Raw genomic sequence first — 20,476 nt, forward strand, 5'->3', positions numbered from 1 at the left:
TATTTTGAAATAACTTACCAAGATAAATATTATGTAGCATTATTTTGACAAATAAAATTTGCAGAATTTTTAATTTTTTCGCACAGAACTTTTAATTTTTGGGTGCACAATGCCACCGGGAGTAACAAGTATAAGTGATAAATGAGTCACCTACTGGGTCATTATACATTTCTAACCTCTCTCTTTCTCTCTCTCTCAGTTCTTTTCTCTAAACCTGTTTCTGAGCCTGAATCTCTGTAGGGGGATCTCTCTCCTCTCCCTGGTACTCTCTTCTTTTCTAAGCCTCTCTTTATAGCCATCTTCTTTCCTACACTAGACATACACAGCAGTGATTTTTACTTGACAATGTCACAAAATGTGTCTCTTTGTTACTCTGTAAAAATGGAGAAAGATTTAATAACAAAAATCGAGGTGATTAATATGACCAGGTACATTATCATGAAAGAACCATGTAATTTTCCTGAATTTTAATCCAGCTGTACAGTTAATGTCTAGAACTGTGCCATTCCTAGGAAACAGTTAGATATCTTTTGTTGTAAATCTGTTATTGTCATATTTTGTAACATATTGAAGATATTCTGTATAGAGAAATCCAAGTTGTCAAGATCAAAGCTCTCTGTGGAGCATAAACCAGAAGAAACAAATGTTCAAATATATGGATTTTAGATATTCCAAAATCTATTTCTATTTTGTATCTTTTAGTTAAAGATTAATCTTCTTTTTATCTTTAATGACTGCAACTGATCTTCCTTGAAACAGACTGGAAGTGTATTATATACACCCTTTAAAAATTACTGTGCTCTATATTACAAAATACTTCTCCCAGAACTAAAACTATCATGTTATTTTTGAAAGATCACACAAGAAAGATCAGATTATGAAAGAGCTCTGGAAAATTAAAGGTAATCTGTTGTGTGATGGAAAATCAATTTTCAAATTTTCTAGATCACTGTAAAATAACTCATAATTGATACAGAGGATTATCAACTATATAATATGAATTCTCTTCTCTAAGTTTCTTGTATGAGTTCCTGCTCAACTTTATTATTATTTAACCTTTTTTACTGTGTCAGCTACAGAAGATAATTACTTCCCATAATATAGACACAGACCTTCAATAAAGCCATGCTAATTTACATCTGCTCAGGATCTGGTTCACTACATATGTATGTGTGTGCAGTTTATACTCTCCCCCCCCCCAAACATGTGGAGATAAATACCCATGTGATAAATTAGAGAATCATATGATCAGTTGCAGAACAATATAATAAATAAATTCATCGTGCACCTTTGGCTTCCTCTCCTATCCCCTTACCCCCAACTCAGTAATCCATCTACTCTAAGACTTATTCTAGTAGTCCAATCCACTGAGCAACTTTAAAAAATGGCAGCGGTTTGATGTCCTCCTTCTCCCAAATGTGGAATTTCCCCATCCCACCCCTCTAAATTGGGTAAAATTCAGCACCAGTGACCGATTTTCTATACATAAAAATAAATGACTTTAAAGTCCAATATGATTTGAATCTGCAGGACTAGAAATGGGAGCCTTATTTCATAAGAAAGGATGTGAGTGTGAGCATATCTATGAAAAATCATACACTTTCCCCCTTACAAGGAAGGAATGGATAGTTGATTCATCCAGTTACTTTCTTTAAAATATTCTTACCGTGAGCCTTAATGATAGAAGGTGTAGAACTAGTGCCACCTACTGCTTCATAGCTTGAAATGTTCACTTTCTGAGGAGTGATAAGGGGTGTCCTAGGATGCTTCTGTATCTGTCCTGAAAACATTAAGCAACCATTATTCAAGCTATTGGCTTTTTAAGTAAATTAAATTAATGGAGATATCCTATCTCCTAGAACTGGGAGGGACCTTGAAAGTTCATTGAGTCCAGCCCCCTGCCTTCACTAGCAGGACCAAGTACTGATTTTGCCCCAGATCCCCCTCAAGGATTGAACTCACAACCTTGGGGTTAGCAGGCCAATGCTCAATAAAGAAATAAAAAAAAGATTATTCACTGGCCAAAAGTAAGCAGTAAGTATTGAATTTGCCACAATACATGCTGGCACATCCCAGGAACCAAGAATGTGTGGCACAACAGCAGCTTAATATTTTTGTTTTGGCATGTCTCCTACAACAGATACCTCAAGATAAGGCTTTTAGTTTCAGGTTTAGATTTTCTTTTGAATGTTTGTCCACAGAATGCTAGGAGAGCCAGAAATCAGTTTCATGTCTACGGGTTCACCTCAGATGTGCTACTTCCAAATAATTATTATTCAGATACTTACCGTCATCTCTGGCATTTGCAGAACACGTAGCCCATGCTATCAGAATTGTTAAACATTTTATCATTTGTTCTTTGCATATAGAGCACTTAGACCAACATTTACAAACTTGGATGCTTAAAGTTAGGCTTCTAAATTCTTATTTATGGAATTAAACAAATAGCTTAATTTTCAGAGGTGCTGAACCCCTGAAAATACCATTGTAGACTAGGGCATTGGCCACCCTGCAGGATCAGACCCTAAATTCATATTCAAACTAAAGTACTTTGGACTGGATTTAATGTTGATTTAGGGTGGCCAAATAAATGTCTATAGTGATCTTTTGGAGTCACTGAGCCACAGTTTCTACTGCAAATGCAATGTCATTTGTTCTAATTTGTCACTGTTTCTTGGGGTTTAACTACAAAATTACTTTTTATTTTAATACAAAAATTAGAGATTTAATAAGGACTACAGGAAGGCGAAAGGATCCATGTTGGTTGATTCACTTGCAGAGTTGGAATCTTAGGAGTCTACATGGTGGGGTAATGTGCACTACAGGGGTGTGATTTCTGACGTGCACTAATGTGTTGGGCATTAATTTGTCCACATAGTCTCTGCTGGTGTACACTGAATGGTCCCTATGGCACTTTGATGTAGTAGTGTTTCAAACAGCACTATGTTAAAGTGCATTAGGAAACTTTTAGTGCACACCAGCAGGGTCTACACAGACAAGTGAGTGTGCAACACATTAGTATGCTTTAGAAATCACACCCCCTGAAGTGCACATCACTGCACCAAATAGATAAGTGCACAGTGGCAAACCTTAAACAGACTGTAACAAACCTTTCCCCAATCCTCAGCACAAATATTTTAACAGACTGTATTAATCATGATGGGAACAGAATGAGCCAAATCCCGGACCATGCCAGAGCTGAATTTAGCACAGCTCAAAAAGGTGGGCACAAAAGGTACCTTAAAGCCTCCTTTACATCCCTATTTCTGTCCTGTCCTGGTGCCAGGTTGTCCCCTCAACACGGCAATCTCTGAGCTGTTTTAAGTTACACCTACCTGTGCATGGTCTTAAAGGGACATTCTGTTAGCTGGGATAATAGAAGTGCAGGGCTCCTTTCCCCAGCCATGACCCCTATATGCCAAGGGGTAAAGAGGAAGGGAGCATAGAGTCACCATGGGAGCTCTAACAAACCTGGGGATTTTCCTGTACCCCAGAGGATTGCTGAGTGGAGCCAGCTAAGCCAGCCTTCCAATTGCTTTGCATTGCCTGAGTGGCACAAAGTCGCTGGAGTGTAGGTAGGGTGACCAGACAGTAAATGTGAAAAATCAGGACAGGGGGTGGGGGGTAATAGGAACCTATATAAGAAAAAGACCCAAAAATCGGGACTGTCCCTATAAAATCGGGACATCTGGTCACCCTAAGTGTAGGAAAGGGTTGGGACAATATTTCTTTATATTTTTGTACATATTTTAACTCAGTAGCATGACCCAGTATGTACGGCCATGGAATGGGACTCAGGAGTCCTGGGTTCTATTCCTAGCTCTGCCACTGATTTCTGTGTGACCTTTGGTAAGCTACCAACTTCTATTTCCTCTCCCACCCTGTCTTGTTTATTTAGACTGTAAGCTCTTTGGTGCAGAGACTGTCTGTACAATGCCTGTCACCATGGGGCTGTCATCTTGGAGGTGGTCTCTTTGTGTTGCTCTTATACAAGCAATAAAAAAAAAAAGACAAATACACGTGGAAAGAATATATTTCTTTCCAATAGCGTAAGCTTCACATGTATCAAGCTGCTGCCATCATGTCAGCATGTTATCTTCTCAGACCAAAAAAGATCTGTTATCCTGATCACATTTCAAACCTCTCATTCTCTGTGCCTCCTCTCCTCCACAAAATATAGATTCATAGATTCATAGATTCTAGGACTGGAAGGGACCTCGAGAGGTCATCGAGTCCAGTCCCCTGCCCGCATGGCAGGACCAAATACTGTCTAGACCATCCCTGATAGACATTTATCTAACCTACTCTTAAATATCTCCAGAGATGGAGATTCCACAACCTCCCTAGGCAATTTATTCCAGTGTTTAACCACCCTGACCGTTAGGAACTTTTTCCTAATGTCCAACCTAGACCTCCCTTGCTGCAGTTTAAGCCCATTGCTTCTTGTTCTATCCTCAGAGGCTAAGGTGAACAAGTTTTCTCCCTCCTCCTTATGACACCCTTTTAGATACCTGAAAACTGCTATCATGTCCCCTCTCAGTCTTCTCTTTTCCAAACTAAACAAACCCAATTCTTTCAGCCTTCCTTCATAGGTCATGTTCTCAAGACCTTTAATCATTCTTGTTGCTCTTCTCTGGACCCTTTCCAATTTCTCCACATCTTTCTTGAAATGCGGTGCCCAGAACTGGACACAATACTCCAGCTGAGGCCTAACCAGAGCAGAGTAGAGCGGAAGAATGACTTCTCGTGTCTTGCTCACAACACACCTGTTAATACATCCCAGAATCACGTTTGCTTTTTTTGCAACAGCATCACACTGTTCACTCATATTTAGCTTGTGGTCCACTATAACCCCTAGATCCCTTTCTGCCGTACTCCTTCCTAGACAGTCTCTTCCCATTTTGTATGTGTGAAACTGATTTTTTCTTCCTAAGTGGAGCACTTTGCATTTGTCTTTGTTAAACTTCATCCTGTTTAACTCAGACCATTTCTCCAATGTGTGTGTGTGTGTGTGTGTGTGTGTGTGCACGTATGTATGTATATATGCGCACACCTCCGCAATTGTTAGTCTTCCATTTGGACATTGCATGATAAGGTAACACTCACCAGCTGATGATGGTCCCTGGGCCAGAAATATGAAGTACAAATTGCTGGCAGCTTTTGACTGAGTCGATATGGGATTTCTTGTAATGAAAGAGCAGTTGATGATTCCATTGTTAAAGGAAGTCTTTATGCTCTGAACATCACCCTAAAACCAGAATATCTGTAATTATTACATAGAACTGGGGTCGGCAACCTTTGGCACATGGCTCGCCAGGGTAAGCACCCTGGCGGGCTGGGCCGGTTTGTTTACCTGCCGCGTCCACAGGTTTGGCCGATCGTGACTCCCACTGGCCGCGGTTCGCCGTCCCAGGCCAATGGGGGCTGCGGGAAGCAGTGCGGGCCGAGGGATGTGCTGGCTGCCACTTCCCGCCGCCCCCATTGGCCTAGAGCAGCGAACCGCGGCCAGGGGGAGCCGCGATTGGCTGAACCTGAGGACGCAGCAGGTAAACAAACCGGCCCGGCCTGTCAGGGTGCTTACCCTGGTGAGCCGCGTGCCAAAGGTTGCCGACCCCTGACATAGAACATTCATCATACAGCAATAAACAAACAGTATCGTTGCCAGCAAGTTAAAGAAGTATGGGCTGGATGAATGGACTATAAGGTGGATAGAAAGCTGGCTAGATCATCGGGCTCAATGGGTAGTGATCAATGGCTCCATGTCTAGTTGGCAGCCGGTATCAAGCGGAGTGCCCCAAGGGTCAGTCCTGGGGCCGGTTTTGTTCAATATCTTCATTAATGATCTGGAGGATGGCGTGGATTGCACCTTCAGCAAGTTTGCAGATGACACTAAACTGGGAGGAGTGGTAGATATGCTGGAGGATAGGGATAGGATACAGAGGGACCTAGACAAATTAGAGGATTGGGCCAAAAGAAATCTGATAAGGTTCAACAAGGACAAGTGCAGAGTCCTGCACTTAGGACGGAAGAATCGCATGCACTGCTACAGACTAGGGACCGAGTGGCTAGGCAGCAGTTCTGCAGAAAAAGACCTAGGGGTTACAGTGGACGAGGAGCTGGATATGAGTCAACAATGTGCCCTTGTTGCCAAGAAGGCTAATGGCATATTGGGCTGCATTAGTAGGAGCATTGCCAGAATATCGAGGGAAGTGATTATTCCCCTCTATCGGAACTGGTGAGGCCACATCTATAGTATTGCGTCCAGCTTTGGGCCCCCCACTACAGAAAGGATGTTTTGAATAAATTGGAGAGAGTCCAGCGGAGGGCAACGAAAATGATTAGGGGGCTGGGGCACATGACTTATGAGGAGAGGCTGAGGGAACTTGGCTTATTTAGTCTGCAGAAGAGAAGAGTGTGTGTGGGGAAGGATTTAATAGCAGCCTTCAACTACCTGAAGGGGATTCCAAAGAGGAGGGAGCTAGGCTGTTCTCAGTGGTACCAGATGATAGAACAAGAAGTAATGGTCTCAAGTTGCAGTGGGAGAGGTTTAGGTTGGATATTAGGAAAAACTTCACCTAGGAGGGTGGTGAAGCACTGGAATGGGTTACCTAGGGAGCTGGTGGAATCTCCTTCCTTAAAGGTTTTTAAGGTCAGGCTTGACAAAGCTCTGGCTGGGATGATTTAGTTGGGGATTAGGTCCTGCTTTGAGCGGGGGTTGGACTAGATGACCTCCTGAGGTCCCTTCCAACTCTGATATTCTATGATTCTATGTTCAGCAGAAATAGCATCTACCTCATCAATTGCTAATTACAAAATTATGTGCTATTAGTAAAGAGTCATTTATGGATTTGCACCACGTTACAACTTTAAGTAAACAGTGATTCAACAATGCTGGGTTTTTAGTTTTTCTTTACTAGTGCTCAAGGGCCTTATTCTGAATACATGCACCTGAGAAATTTTAATCAAGAGAGAAATCCCATTCTCTTCACTGGAAATACCCATGTGAATATGGGATTACTCATGTGAGCAGATATTCACATGCACAAATATGTGCAGGATTAGACCCAAAACTATATGATCATTTAGTTAAAATGTGTCATTTCTTTAACTTGACACAAATAAAATATGTATATTGCTCTTCCCCAATGTGTTAACTATGACATCACAGCTTAGAGCAGTGGCGGGCAACCTGCGGCCCACGGTCCGCAGATGGCCCATCCGGATAATCCACTGGCGGGCCGCAAGACAATTTGTTTCCATTGACCATCCACAGGCACGGCCGCCCGCAGCTCCCAATGGCTGTGGTTCGTCAGTCCCAGCCAATGGGAACTGCGGGAAGCGGCATGGGCTGCAGGGGCATGCTGGCTGCTGCTTCCCGCAGCTCCCATTGGCCGGGAATGGTGAACCGTGGCAACTGGGAGCTGCAGGTGGCCATGCCTGCAGACGGTCAATGTAAACAAACTGTCTCGCGGTCTGCTAGCAGATTACCCTGATGGGCCATGTGCGCCCGTGGGCTGCCCACCACTGGCTTAGGGTCTCATTCCCCTGGACACTCATATCAATGTAAATTAGGAGTAACTAGAAAGAAGTCAGTGAGGTCAACTAGAGTATAGTTAATAGTAGATATTCATAACTGATATACAAAAGCATGAAATCTCTGATGTAGCATATTCCAGAAGATATATTGATTATTCCTTTGCTAATAATTTTTTTTTCTGATATAAGTACTAAAAAAGTAAAACCAACATTTATACACTTGTCTTAATTTTTTTTTAAATGTACTTTTTCCCACTCTGCTGCAGGAGGCATAATCAACATGATTCTGTTTACTAGGTTTACATTTTTGATTAGTTAAATGTTTAGCAGAATATTACTTGATTTAAGTTTTACTGCATAAATCAATGGCTGATCCACTTTTTTTTCTCTCCTGTCTATCTTGGTCTCTGACTAGCTATTAGTCTTTGCTAATACCAACTCAGAGCAGAGCCAGGAGAAAAGCTAATGTAGATGAAAATATGTAGATGGTCCAAATCAATTTTAAGGGATAAACTCTGTTCAGAGCAAAGTTATACTGCTAGCTTTCGATACGATAGTTCACAGTTTGATGATCTTATCATCCTGTCTGGAATTCAGCACTGATATTGTAGCTCAGCAACAACTCTGGAATAAAAAGCATGCAACAGTAAAAAATCTGAAATAGCGTTATTCTACACATACATACAACATAATCTGGAATTAAATTACCAGAGACAAACTGTTAGGACTAGTTCGTCCAGTTGAAAAGGCATGTTGAACTTCTATTTGTCCTGTTGCATTCTTACCACAGATATAAATGTCGTCATTCCCCTGGAAAAGCACAGATTTGCCCATGTCAGTGGTGATTGAGTAAAGCTGCATGCAGATCTTACACAGGGAAATCTCACACAAACTTTGACTGGAGTTTCAGGTGCACCAAGACTATGGAACTGAGCACCATCATAGTAATAAAATCAAAACCCAAACGATATTTGAGGGTACCGCTACATTAGAGACAATTGGCATATGGTCCAGTAGCTTTGCACCTTAAATATAATCTTCCATTCAGTTTCTTGCAAAGGAGCAATAGTTAGAGCATGTGTATAGCATGTTCCACTCTCATCACACAAGCCTTTTTTCCACTGTAGCTCTAAAGAAGCCACTGCAACAATGATCTCCCTTTACAAATAACCTTTCATTCCAATCTAAGGCACCTATGCTTTAAAAGATCTCTGTAACTAAAGTAAGTCAGTGTACCTGGAGGAACTACATCATCAGCTTTTCATTTTGGGAAAAAAAATGCCAAAAAGATGTTTTTATATTTTTTTCCACCACTTTTCACATGTCTGTGTTAAAAATGCAATTTATTGATCAAGGCCAGATTTTAAACCATGAAAGCTTAAAGTTAGGTTCCTAAATCCATATGTTGGTACTTATATAAATGGCCAAGCACCCAATGAATTCAATGGGAGGCAGCTCAGAACTTCTGAAAATTTGTCTACTCAGAACGTGATTTAGCAAAACACTTGAGCATGTTAACTTAAGTGCTTTGCTAAATTGGAGTCTTATTTAGGTGCATAACTTTAGACTCTTGTTTTTGAAAATCTTGTCCCGCAGCTGTTTGAGTTGCAGATGTCCATAACACTATACTTTAACAAAAAAAGAAAAAAAAAGATTATTGGGATGTATCACTTAAAGGATGTAGTGCCACGTCAGCACACAGCAAGCACAATGGTAATCAAGTTCCCTAATAGTAAGATATGAGTTACGTTTAAAGGCCAAATTCTGTATTGACTCAGACTGATACCCCATTCAAATTGACTTCAGAGTGTAAGTGCTGAATTGGGTGATAGAATTATAACTATGGAGCAGAAAAATATCAAGAAAAATGAAATCTCATAAACAATACCAATTAACTGGAATTTGTATCTGGGGTGCACAGAACTGTAATATTATAACAGTGTTTGTTATTCAGGTAATGTGCTACCGTGCTTCATGATTTCTTAGAATTTTGAAATATTATAGATGACAATTTCCTAACTCAAAAAAAGTGACGCATCCAACATGGGGGAATTCCATACTAGACCTTATAATGACACATAAAGAGGAACTGATCACAGAATTAAAAATTAATGGTAGCATAGGTACAAGTGATCATAAGTTGATCACATTAATAATGTGAAAAAAGAATAAAGTACAGACCAATAATATATATACTTGGTACTTTAAACAGGCCAATTTCACAAAGTTGAAAGCAATTATGGGCCAAATCAGCTAGGAAGAAGAATGTTATCAGAAAAAGGTAAATGATAATTGGGAATTATCTGGATTAGAGGGGAAGTGAAGGCAGCTATAAAATCTAAAACAAATGGAAGAAAGGGGAAGTTGATAGTAATGAATATAAATCAGAAGCAAGGAATTATACAACACTGAAAAGGGAAACAAAGGGACACAGAAAAATATGTAGCCATTAGAGTTAAGGATAATAAGGTGTTTCGTAATTGAATTAGGAACAAAAAGAATCCTAAGAATGATATTTTCCCAGATGGAAATGGTAGAATTATCATTAGTAATGCAGAAAAGGCAGAAGTGTTCAATAAACATTTCTGTTCTGTATTTGGGGAAAGAATAGCTGATGCAGTTATATTAGATGATGATGATGATGATAATAATAACACTCTTTCCAGTCCATTGGTATCTAATGAGGATGCTAACAGCAGCTACTAAAGTTATACATTTTAAAATCAGCATGCCCAGATAATTCACACCCAAGAGTTTTAAAAGAGTTGGCTGAGAACCCTGCTGGACCATTAATGTTGATTTTCAATAAGTCTTGGATCACTGGGAAGTTCCAGAAGCCTGGAAGAAAGCTGGTGTTGTGCCAATATTTAAAAAGTGTAAATAGTATAACCCCAGTAATTATAGGTCTATCAGTCTGACACAATCCAATGACTGGACAAATTGAGACTGGAAATAAAGTGTAAATTTTAGGTTAATTAACCACTGGAACAATTTACCAAGTGTCATGGCGGTCCTTCATCATTGACATCTTTTAAATCAAGATGGAATGTTTTTCTAAATGATATGTTCTAGGAATTAATTTAAGGAAGTTCTATGCCCTGTGTTATACAGGAGGGCAGAAGAGATGATCAGATAGGTCCATTCTGGCCTTGGAATCTGAATAATCAACACTCTTACAAGCTTTGCTAAACATAGTGGAACTCTCCTGCTCTACAGGTCTCCCCTTTCTCTCCACTGTAATCACTGAATAGTTTGTTGTCAAGTTTCCGCAGTTTGCAAAACAGAACTTTGTTGTTGTTCCAATAGTGTATTCAGTGATAGAATCTTACCATCCTTGTATCATCAGAAAACCCAATGGCTATATATCCATCAGAAAGGCCGCTCATTTCAAATTTAAAAGCGTCACCACCTAGTGACTCAGAAGACATGAAATAACAATTTGGATCATCCAGATTACACCCAGTGGGACTGATGAAACAGAACTTCTGTGTACCACAGCCTTCACGTCCAGAGGTCTGTAATTTGCAACAACATGAAAAACTATTAGATTGTAAATTAATTTACCAATATTAATTAGGCAATATTATCTAAATGAAGCTACAGTCTCCTATTTACCAAACCAAAACCTCACTTTCAACTCTTCAGCTGTTAGGAGAAAGAAAATAGGTGGATCTATATGTAGAACTGTTGCCACCTTAAAGAACATTAAATACCACCATATCCCCTTTGCTTTTGCTTTTGCTTATGCTTATGCTTATGCTTGGGGGAGAGAGGGATAGCTCAGTGGTTTGAGCATTAGCCTGCTAAACTCAGGGTTGTGAGTTCAATTCTTGAGAGGGCCACTTAGGGATCTGGGGCAAAATCAAAATTGGTCCTGCTAGTGAAGGCAGGGGGCTGGACTCAAGGTCCCTTCCAGTTCTAGGAGATGGGATATCTTCATTAATTTAATTTATTTTATTTATTTAATAGGGAGTAACTGTGTATCTCAGATATTTTGTTGTTGTAACTCTGGGGAGATGCTGGCTTTTGGATTGCCACCAACTCTTCAGCTGTTTGGAACATTTCCCTCTTTTTTATTCTCTTCTTCCTTGCCACTTCCTTATTCAGGGTTGGCATGACCATATCTATTGGACAAGCTCCATGTTTTATGGAAATATGCTTATGAGTGTGAATATAATGTAACTGGAATATGCTTTATGCAAAAGGTATCTTGTAAGGTATCATTACAAAGCTTATAATCTACTGAGTGTGTTCATCCTATTGGTAGGTATGTATCATTCTTGTATCTGAAGCTAGAAATATGAAGTATAACTCTGAAGTCCTATTGTAATTATGCAAAGCGTGGGCCATTAATGGTGGTTTGGAAGCTTGATACAACCAATTGTCCTAGTCAATGGGAGCTAAATGGCTCTGTTTACTTGCAAACCTCCCTGAGTATATGCGGGCCAGCCCTGGAAGAATGAGGTCTCACAGGATATGTGACCAGGTCACAGGATACCGGAATCCATCTTAAACCTGGTCCTTTTCCATTTAGAAGGAGGGGCAGGGATCCAGAGAGACAAAGGGTTCCTGCCTTGTGCCAAAGCTATAAAAGGAGGTGGAGCAGAACAAGGGGGGCTGCCAGTCATGAGAAAACCCCTAGTGACCACCTGAGCTGGAACTAACAAGGACTGTACCAGGGGAAAGGATTGGACCCAGACTAGGAAGGACTCTAGTCTGTGAAAGAAGCTCACTGGAACATCTCTGAGGGTGGGATTTACCTGTAACCAGTTTCTTAATGTATTAAGCTTAGACTTGCGTGCTTTTGCTTTATTTTGCTTGTGACTTACTTTGTTCTGTCTGTTATTACTTGAACCATTTAAATCCTACTTTTTATACTTAATAAAATAACTTTTGTTTATTAATTAACCCAGAGTAAGTGATTAATACCTGGGGGAGCAAACAGCTGTAGATATCTCTCTCTCAGTGCTATAGAGGGCGGACAATTTATGAGTTTACCCTGTATAAGCTTTATATAGAGTAAAATGGATTTATTTGGGGTTTGGATCCCATTGGAAACTGGGTGTCTGGGTGCTGGAGATAGGTGACCTGCTGAGCAGTTTTTGGTTAAAGTCTGCAGTTTTGGGTGCGTGGGCAAGACCTGGATCTGTGTTGCAACAGGCTAGTGTGTCTGGCTCAACAAGGCAGGGTTCCGGAGTCCCAAGCTGGCAGGGGAAACAGGCTCAGAGGTAACTTCAGCACGACAAGTGACAGTCCCAAGGGGGTCTCTGTGACCGAACCCGTCACACAACCATATTTCCCTATGCTTAGAATAGGGAGTAACTGTGTATCTCAGATATTTTGTTGTTGTAACTCTGGGGAGATGCTGGCTTTTGGATTGCCTGCAACTCTGCAGCTGTTTGGAACATTTTCCTCTTTTATCCTCTTCTTCTTCCTTGCCACTTCCTTATTCAGGGTTGGCGTGACCATATCTATTGGACAAGCTTTCCAGGTTGGCTGTTCAAGCCTGACATCCTTGGTATGAAACTGGAGTTTCCCTGCTCCTAGGTGAGCTGCCTACCAAACTCCACTTGCCCCAGCAAGGCTTGTTTTCAGGCAGTCTTTATTTGCCTTGATGTCTTTGTCATGGGACCTCTGTGGCATTTTATAGAGGTAGCCCCGGCACCAGCCACCCCACCACACCCTGTTCAGAGATGCTGCCAGTTGGTCTGCAACTGCTTATTGGATATTTGCAGCTGTCCTGCATCTACAGGATGTTCCCCTAACTGCTACCTGGGGACATGCCTGATGGGAGATGATTGCTCCTTCACAGGTTCCTACATTCTATCCGTAACCCCTAAAACAAATAATTTTTAGACAAGAATTTAACACGCTAGAAGTGGTTTTGATACACCTTTTAGTTTATGCTATAGATTTCAGTCTTGGCAAGGGGCAGGCATGGGCCAGGAGCAGGCTGTCACAGCCTGCCAAAGAGCAATGGAGGCTCAAGAGCACCTCCATGCCCAATGCCTGCAGGATGGAAGGGGTTCCTGAAATAGAAGGCAGAGCCTATGGACCAGCTGCTAAGCCAGGCTACATCCTCTGGAACCCATCTAACCCCTGCCCTGGCAGAGGGGAATGGTTCTAGTCCTCCTTTAAATGAGGAAGGCTAATGGATCCAGGGGAGATGGTTCCCCACTCCCTTCCTTAATTTTTATTTCTTATTTTAAAAAGTATAAACATAAAAAGTTGTTAAATAGTAATGTGAATATTCATGTTAGTTTTATTTGTCTGTTGTTCTTTGGGGCCTACAGTATTGCCAACCCCAAATGTTCAAAAATCATGAATCAGGCTCATCAAAAATCATGAGATTGGCTTTAAAAATCACAAGATTACATAAAAATGATAGATCTGGAGTTCTTTTTATTTTCCTTCTGCTTTTTGAGTCTTTAGGGTGCACTGGGATCACATTACTCCATAGACAAAAGAGCTAGACGCAGGGCCGGTGCTACCATTTAGGCCAACTAGGCAGTTGCCTAGGGCACCAAGATTTGGGGGTGCCAAAAAGCGGTGCCCCCATTTTTTTTTTTTTACAGTGGCCACTGCACTGGGAGGGAGAGGGAGTCTGAGCCGCCGGCAGGCAGCCCAGGGGTTCCCCGGGTCAGAGCTGCCGCACGGATCCCCGGGCTGGGGGGTGGGGAGCTGCCGCACGGCTCCCCAGGCTGGGGAGGGGAGCTGCCGCAGGGGGGCGCCTCAGGGTGGAGGGGGGTATGGGGAGCTGCCGCAGGGCTGGGGGCCGCAAGGTGGAAGTTTCGCCTAGGGCGTGAAACTTCCTTGCACCGGCCCGGGCTAGAAGCTTACTTTTTCTTTAAGAATGAAGGCTGAAATAATCAGAACTGGGGCTTTAAAGAAAATAATTATCATGAGACTTGACAAAATCATGAGAGTTGGCAACACTGGGCCTAGAACACCATCTCCAACATAATTGCCCTGCATTACTAGAGTATGAAGATGGCTCTTAGCCACACACATTACAACTCTGTGTGGCTTCCATGTATAAACAACACTGCTGCCACATGGCTCATTTAGCGTACTGCAGGGGCCTCCTTTCTGCTCCCTAACAGTGTGTGATGCTGCTGCTGACTCCTGACTGCATACAGTATTCACTTGCATTGTGCGTGTGATATTACTGACACCCACAACTGCTACACTTTGCTTAGAGTCTTTTCCTCCTGCTTTGGCCCGTGGGGGCAGGTATTCCCAATCCCTGCTCATCACTCCTTCATTATGCCCCCAAAAACAACTTAATGAAACTGTTCTAGAGCCAACCTCTCATTTTAGACACACCTTTGTTTTATTTAGGAAACTGATTTCTAAAACAACAAATGGGAAATTTCAACCATAAATTCTACTGTTGATCATGGGCTCGTACAGGTGATCCAAAATCCTTCCAGTACATTGCACCCACCTACTCTGGGGTTTCTACACTGAAACCAGTGCCAGACCAGATGTGAGAGAAATTAAAAAAAAACGGTGTTGACTTGTTCTATGACAGGCACTCACTGACTAATTAACAAATCTAATCTAGTGGGATCCGACCCATGCGTGGTTTTCACATTCACTTTGTTTTTTAAATACAGTAACTCCTCACTTAACATTGTAGTTATGTTCCTGAAAAATGCAACTTTAAGTGAAACGATGTTAAACTAATCTAATTTTCCCATAAGATTTAATGTAAATGCGGGGGGTTAGGTTCCAAGGAAATTTTTTTGGGGCAGACAAAAGGCATTATATACTGTACAGTACTGTACTGTGGTGGGGAGGTGCCCCTGGCTTACCCCTGGGGCTCAGGGCTGGGGGTGCAGGGTCTGGGAGGGAGTTAGGGTGCGGGAGGGCGCTCAGGGTGGGGGTGCGGGAGGAGGCTCAGGGCTGGAGCAGGCAGGAGGTGCAGAGCACTTACCTGGGGCAGCTCCTGTTTGGTGCAGGGGGTGTGCAGGTGGCTCTGCACAGTGCAGCACTGCCCCCATGGCCATGATTCTGGGAGCGGTCCCCTCCTTCCTGTCAGGCAGGGCCACCCGGAATGCAGGGGCTTTAGGGGCTGCAGGGCCCTGGGCTAAGGGGGCCCCGGAGCCCTGGCCTGCAGCTCTAAAACCCCTTTTGGAATGCGGCCCTGCGAGCACAGGCCAGAGGACTCAGGAGGAGCAGGGGCAGCCACGCAGCCAGCGGCCGGAGAGAAGTGGCTCTTTTCCCTCAGGGTCTTCCCATCAGGATGTGCTTCTGGGGAAGCCAGTTTCTATTCACTTGGATGAATGATAGTCTCTCCTCATTCCCTGGGGAGAGTCGTGTACCTGTCAGAGACTATACTGCCCGGTGCACTAAAGAGGTGCTCCAAATGCCGGCGTGATGGTGGATAGGAGAGGTGGGCGACAGCCAGCTGATGCAATGCTGGTCGCACATCCCTCTTCAACTGCCAGCAGTGAAGAGTGTCGGAGCCTCCTGGTGGGGATGATGCTGTGGCCTATGTTTTGGAGAGCCACAAGCAATGACTTCAGCCACCATACTTCCCAGGTGATTTTTAAAGTAGGTTATGGCTGCCTCAGCATCCCTGTTATCTGAGATGAAGGAAGCCATGGTGCTTTCAATCAGGGGTTGAGACATGTTGCCATCAAATACTGCTGCTTCTCCTTGATGGCTTGGAGATGGCAATTACCCAGAAGAGCAGACAGCACGACTCCCCAGTGCTTTTGCTCTGTTGATGGAAGAGGGTCTCCATGTGTCAGTTCTCTCTCCAGCAAGCACAGCAAGGGAATTTCTTGGCTGATTCCCACATCACTCCCTCTGACCAGCTATATAGCCTCACCAAAATGCCATTGGATGTTGATTAGCTTCTAGAGCAGTCAGCAGAAGGGTGACAAGTGGAGGCTGGTGTTTGTCTATGCTTGTGTGGGCCCATGGATGTACAACACTTGCACAGCTTCTCAGTGCTTAAAAGTTGGGGGAAGTTGCCAGGGGTCAGTCCCTCGGCCAAAAATAAATAAGTAAATACAAATTGAGCCAGGCCACTTGAAGCACAGTCTTACCAAAACTGCTGCTCCCCGGTTGTGATGACTCCCCACTTTTAGATTTTCTCTCTGCCCATACAGACATTCCAGCAGGTAAAAGATGGCGTTCCATCTGGTCACCACCTCCTGCTTCATCTGGTGGCCTGGCAGAAAGAGTGAGCCTGTGGCTGTGTAAGGTTGTGTCACACTTCCCAGAATCGGCTGATGTGGCTGCAGATCTTCCTGGTTGTTGAGAGCAGTGCCTGGACTGGGCATCCTCTTTCAGAAATTCCCTTACAAACCAGACTGAGGCAGAGAGCAAGGCAAGGAACATGCTGGAAACTAAAACCATGCACAGCCTTTGTGATATTTAATTCGCTTGTTGCTGCCACAACTTCAGCAGAGAGAGCGAGGGGCCTTAGCCACTCCTCTGAGAGAGCACACAGGTTCTCCATGTCCCTGCAAGTGTGCGGCTGTTCAAAATCACCCCCCTACAGTGAGGTATGCTGCTGACTGAGGGCATACCTGTTGCCTGTGCTGCTGCTGCTTCTGCTAACATAGTCAGTTGCCTGACCACCGGTCCACATATCAATGGTGAGTTGCAACCCCCTACCTTCAGAATTACCCAGGACATGCTGCACTAAAAAAAAAGCAATGGAGACAGATGACTTGAAGCTTTAAAATTCAGCTGGTGCGACTATTTGGTCACACTAAGTCCTGTATGTTTGATTGCCTTCTGAGGATTAGAGAGAGAGTAGAGACAGAAGAGCCTTTAGCAGGGCCCGCTAATCTAGTTCTGTACTGAATGGATGGCATTGGTAGAAATGGACTGGAGGTTCCGCACATCACCTCTGAGTATTAAGGCAGCAGTTTAAAGAATAGACCCTCCAGGTGGACTGTGACAGCGACAGAAATCTGAGGGAATGCCATGAGTGCAGACAGGAGGGTTTCTGTACATGAAAAGCTAATTTAATTGGTTTGAGATAGGTCTGGTTCAGACAGAGGCTATACAATCTTTCCTCATGTAGCTCTATCAAATCACCTCAATCCTGGTCTACAACATCTTTGCCATTACCCTTCTCGGTCTCTCTTAAATTAAGACCGACAATTGCAGATTTTGCCCAAGAGGCAACTGCTATAATAGTTATAATTTACAATTAAGTAAAACTACCATCATTATCATAAAGGTATTTAAAATGGACTAAAAGCAAATTAAACATCTAAGTTTAAATATAGTTTACAGTATTTGATTAGAAAACATAATAATCTTTGAAGGAGTTTAGCTCTAATAAAACCTCTCACCAAAAGTTTCCTGGAAAAATTGCCCCAAATTCATTCATATGATTCACTGTTATGTATATTTGTGAAACAATATATTCACAATAATATCAAAATGAAACAACTTACTGAGTCAACGGAGGAACTGGAAGACACAAGAGTTTGACTTCTGACATTAGCCCAGAAAACACTCACATTCTGAACAACAGTTGCTCTGGAAACAAAACAAAACAAACACCACACACATCGTTTTGAACCATTATTTGGGGAAATGTTCTGATAAGGCACCAGTAATGTTTCTAGATATATGATAGACATCTTGCTGGCAGTAATCAATACTGACTTTTTCAAATAGACAGAGGCATTTACCTTCAGAGATGGAAGTGGGATTTAATTTTAAGGGTGTTCATTGTTTGGGAAAACATTGTTCAGTAACTACTTATGATAAGACAAAACTATGAAAAGATGAAACCTCATCTTGCCAGCATATCTTAAAAGTATTAGAAATGAAACATAAAGGCCAGGAGGTACTAAAAATGATGGGCAAATCTCAAATCACTGTCAGTACAATATTGCTAAGGGTAAGTCCTTTGCAAAATCTAACAGATTTTATTCCTTCTGCAAATTAATTTGTTTATGAAATGTTAGTATATTAGGAATCATAAATGTACCTGAATTGTACATTTCCTGTGCCTGATGGTGCTACCCAAATTGCTGTTACATTTTGCTTGCTGTTGCGATCTGTGTGACTCATTGAAGAATTCTGCAATTAAAAACCAAGGTGAATGCTCAAATGAAAGAAAGTAATGCACTTTTCCCCCTGAAATATCATGAGGTCCTCCTCTCGTTGAAGCAGTGATCCAGGATATTAACTGGTTCAAGCTGGCTGACTTTTAGAGCTTCCACTCATCCTTTCATTCTGAGCCAGCTATTCCCTTTGAACAGTACAGTGTTCTTCCCATAGGGTGACCAGACAGCAAGTATGAAAAATCGGGACGGGGGGGGGCGGAGGGGGAGGGAAGGGGAAGGCAGGCAGTTTCCTCTGACACCATTATATTGCTGAGTGACCAGCAGCTATTGGGCTGGAAAGAAAAATACAAAGTCCCCTGTCCAGTGGCCAGAGGGGCAAGAATCCTACAGTGGCTCCCAAACATTTATCTCCTCCCTTGACAGTAAAAACATCTAACCCAAACTGCCTTCTCTTTGAAGATAATCCTTAAACTCTTTCAATTGCAATTGCCTGAAATCAAAGATAAGTAGGTGGAATCACAGGGGTATGTTCCCCATTAATGCTGTAACACCTAGACCTGGTAGCTAAGTGCAAAGAAGCACTTTGAATCTGAATGGAGGCCACAGTGCTAGAAAACAAGACTAGCTACATACCTAGTAATTGTGCTTTTTCACAGAAATAGGAAATAACATGCATGATTTTAATATGCAATTGTTTACACTCACTCTGAAACATGACAAAAAAAAAATACTCCGCTTGGTTCTCTGGGCCCAGATGATTTGCAAAGCTGGCTGTTAGAACAAACTAGGCACATTTGATGCAGAAATCACTGAGACACAAATCTGGATCCCCAAGATGCAGTTCTCAGGGCTTGTCTACACTTAGGGTACATCTATACTTAGCGATCTTCTGGGATCAATTTATCGCGTCTTGTCTAGACGCGATAAATCGATCCCGGAAGTGCTCGCTGTCGACACCGGTACTCCTGCTCCGCGAGAGGAGTACGCGGAGTCGACGGGGAGCCTGCCTGCTGTGTGTGGACCCGCGGTAAGTACCTTGTAGTTTGAACTAAGATACTTCGACTATCTTAGTTCGAACTGGGGGGTTAGTGTGGACCAGCCCATAGAGTATTTATTCCTGAAAAACTCCACGGGTCAAGTTTTTTCAACAATGACAAAAGGCTTTTCAAAGGCAAATACCAAAAGAATTTTTTGATTAAATGAAAAAAAATTAGTTTTGTTTTAAATCAAATAGTTTTGTACTTTGGTTTCATTTTCAACCCTCCCCCCATCAGTTTTTTTGTTAGTTTGTTTTCTCCCCTGCCCCCTTTTTTCTTCTTATAGGGGAAACAAAAAAGGGAGAGGGGGAAACCAAGAAAGAGGAGTTTCTCAAACCCAGAAACTTTCCTGCTTTTCAAAAACTGAAATTTCTGTTTTAAAATTTTGAAATATTTTGAAAACATTTAAAAAGTATTTCCCACAAAAACTGTTACCTTTGCAAACCAGCCCTATTTGTTATTACTTTCACAGACATTAGTCTACATCACAGAAAAACTAGCATATATCTTTTATTTTTAAAGTGATTTAGCACAATTAAACACTTTTTAGAAAACATGAAGCTGCCTCCAGATCACATTTAGTGTCACTTCTAATGCAAAAAGAAAATATTTATCATGTATTTTACACAATGCAAGGAAAATAACTTATGAGTTCAACAAACTAGTTTAAAATGTGACCACATACCTGAACTTGGTTACACAAAAGACCTTGCGTGTTTGGATCTATGATTTGAAAAGTACCAACAATACCATCTCCGCTTACTGCTCGGGCCTGCAGTAAAAATCCTTTAAAAGTGGAATTGTCAATTCCTTGTAGAGTCACTGAGGGAAAAAGATATGGAAGTTACTTAAAAT

At 42.2% G+C, this 20,476-nt stretch overlaps 1 protein-coding gene across 2 annotated transcripts in view; it reads right to left on the minus strand.

Annotated features, from left to right (window-relative positions):
• LOC112119384 (putative ferric-chelate reductase 1) overlaps positions 1-20,476 on the minus strand; it is a 48,547-nt gene that overhangs the window by 15,289 nt on the left and 12,782 nt on the right. For both annotated transcript variants that reach the window (XM_024218031.3, XM_024218032.3), the window contains exons 3-9: positions 20,307-20,443; positions 18,506-18,597; positions 17,964-18,048; positions 10,866-11,051; positions 8,245-8,346; positions 5,107-5,248; positions 1,667-1,780 (exon numbers count right to left, since the gene is read on the minus strand). In XM_024218031.3, coding sequence (XP_024073799.2) covers positions 1,667-1,780; positions 5,107-5,248; positions 8,245-8,346; positions 10,866-11,051; positions 17,964-18,048; positions 18,506-18,597; positions 20,307-20,443 — 858 coding nt within the window. The remainder of the gene's footprint in view (positions 1-1,666; positions 1,781-5,106; positions 5,249-8,244; positions 8,347-10,865; positions 11,052-17,963; positions 18,049-18,505; positions 18,598-20,306; positions 20,444-20,476) is intronic.

The sequence above is a fragment of the Terrapene carolina genome, unplaced genomic scaffold (genome assembly GCF_002925995.2).
Source record: "Terrapene carolina triunguis isolate 2854851 unplaced genomic scaffold, T_m_triunguis-2.0 Scaffold210, whole genome shotgun sequence".
NCBI classification, from domain to species: domain Eukaryota; kingdom Metazoa; phylum Chordata; order Testudines; family Emydidae; genus Terrapene; species Terrapene triunguis.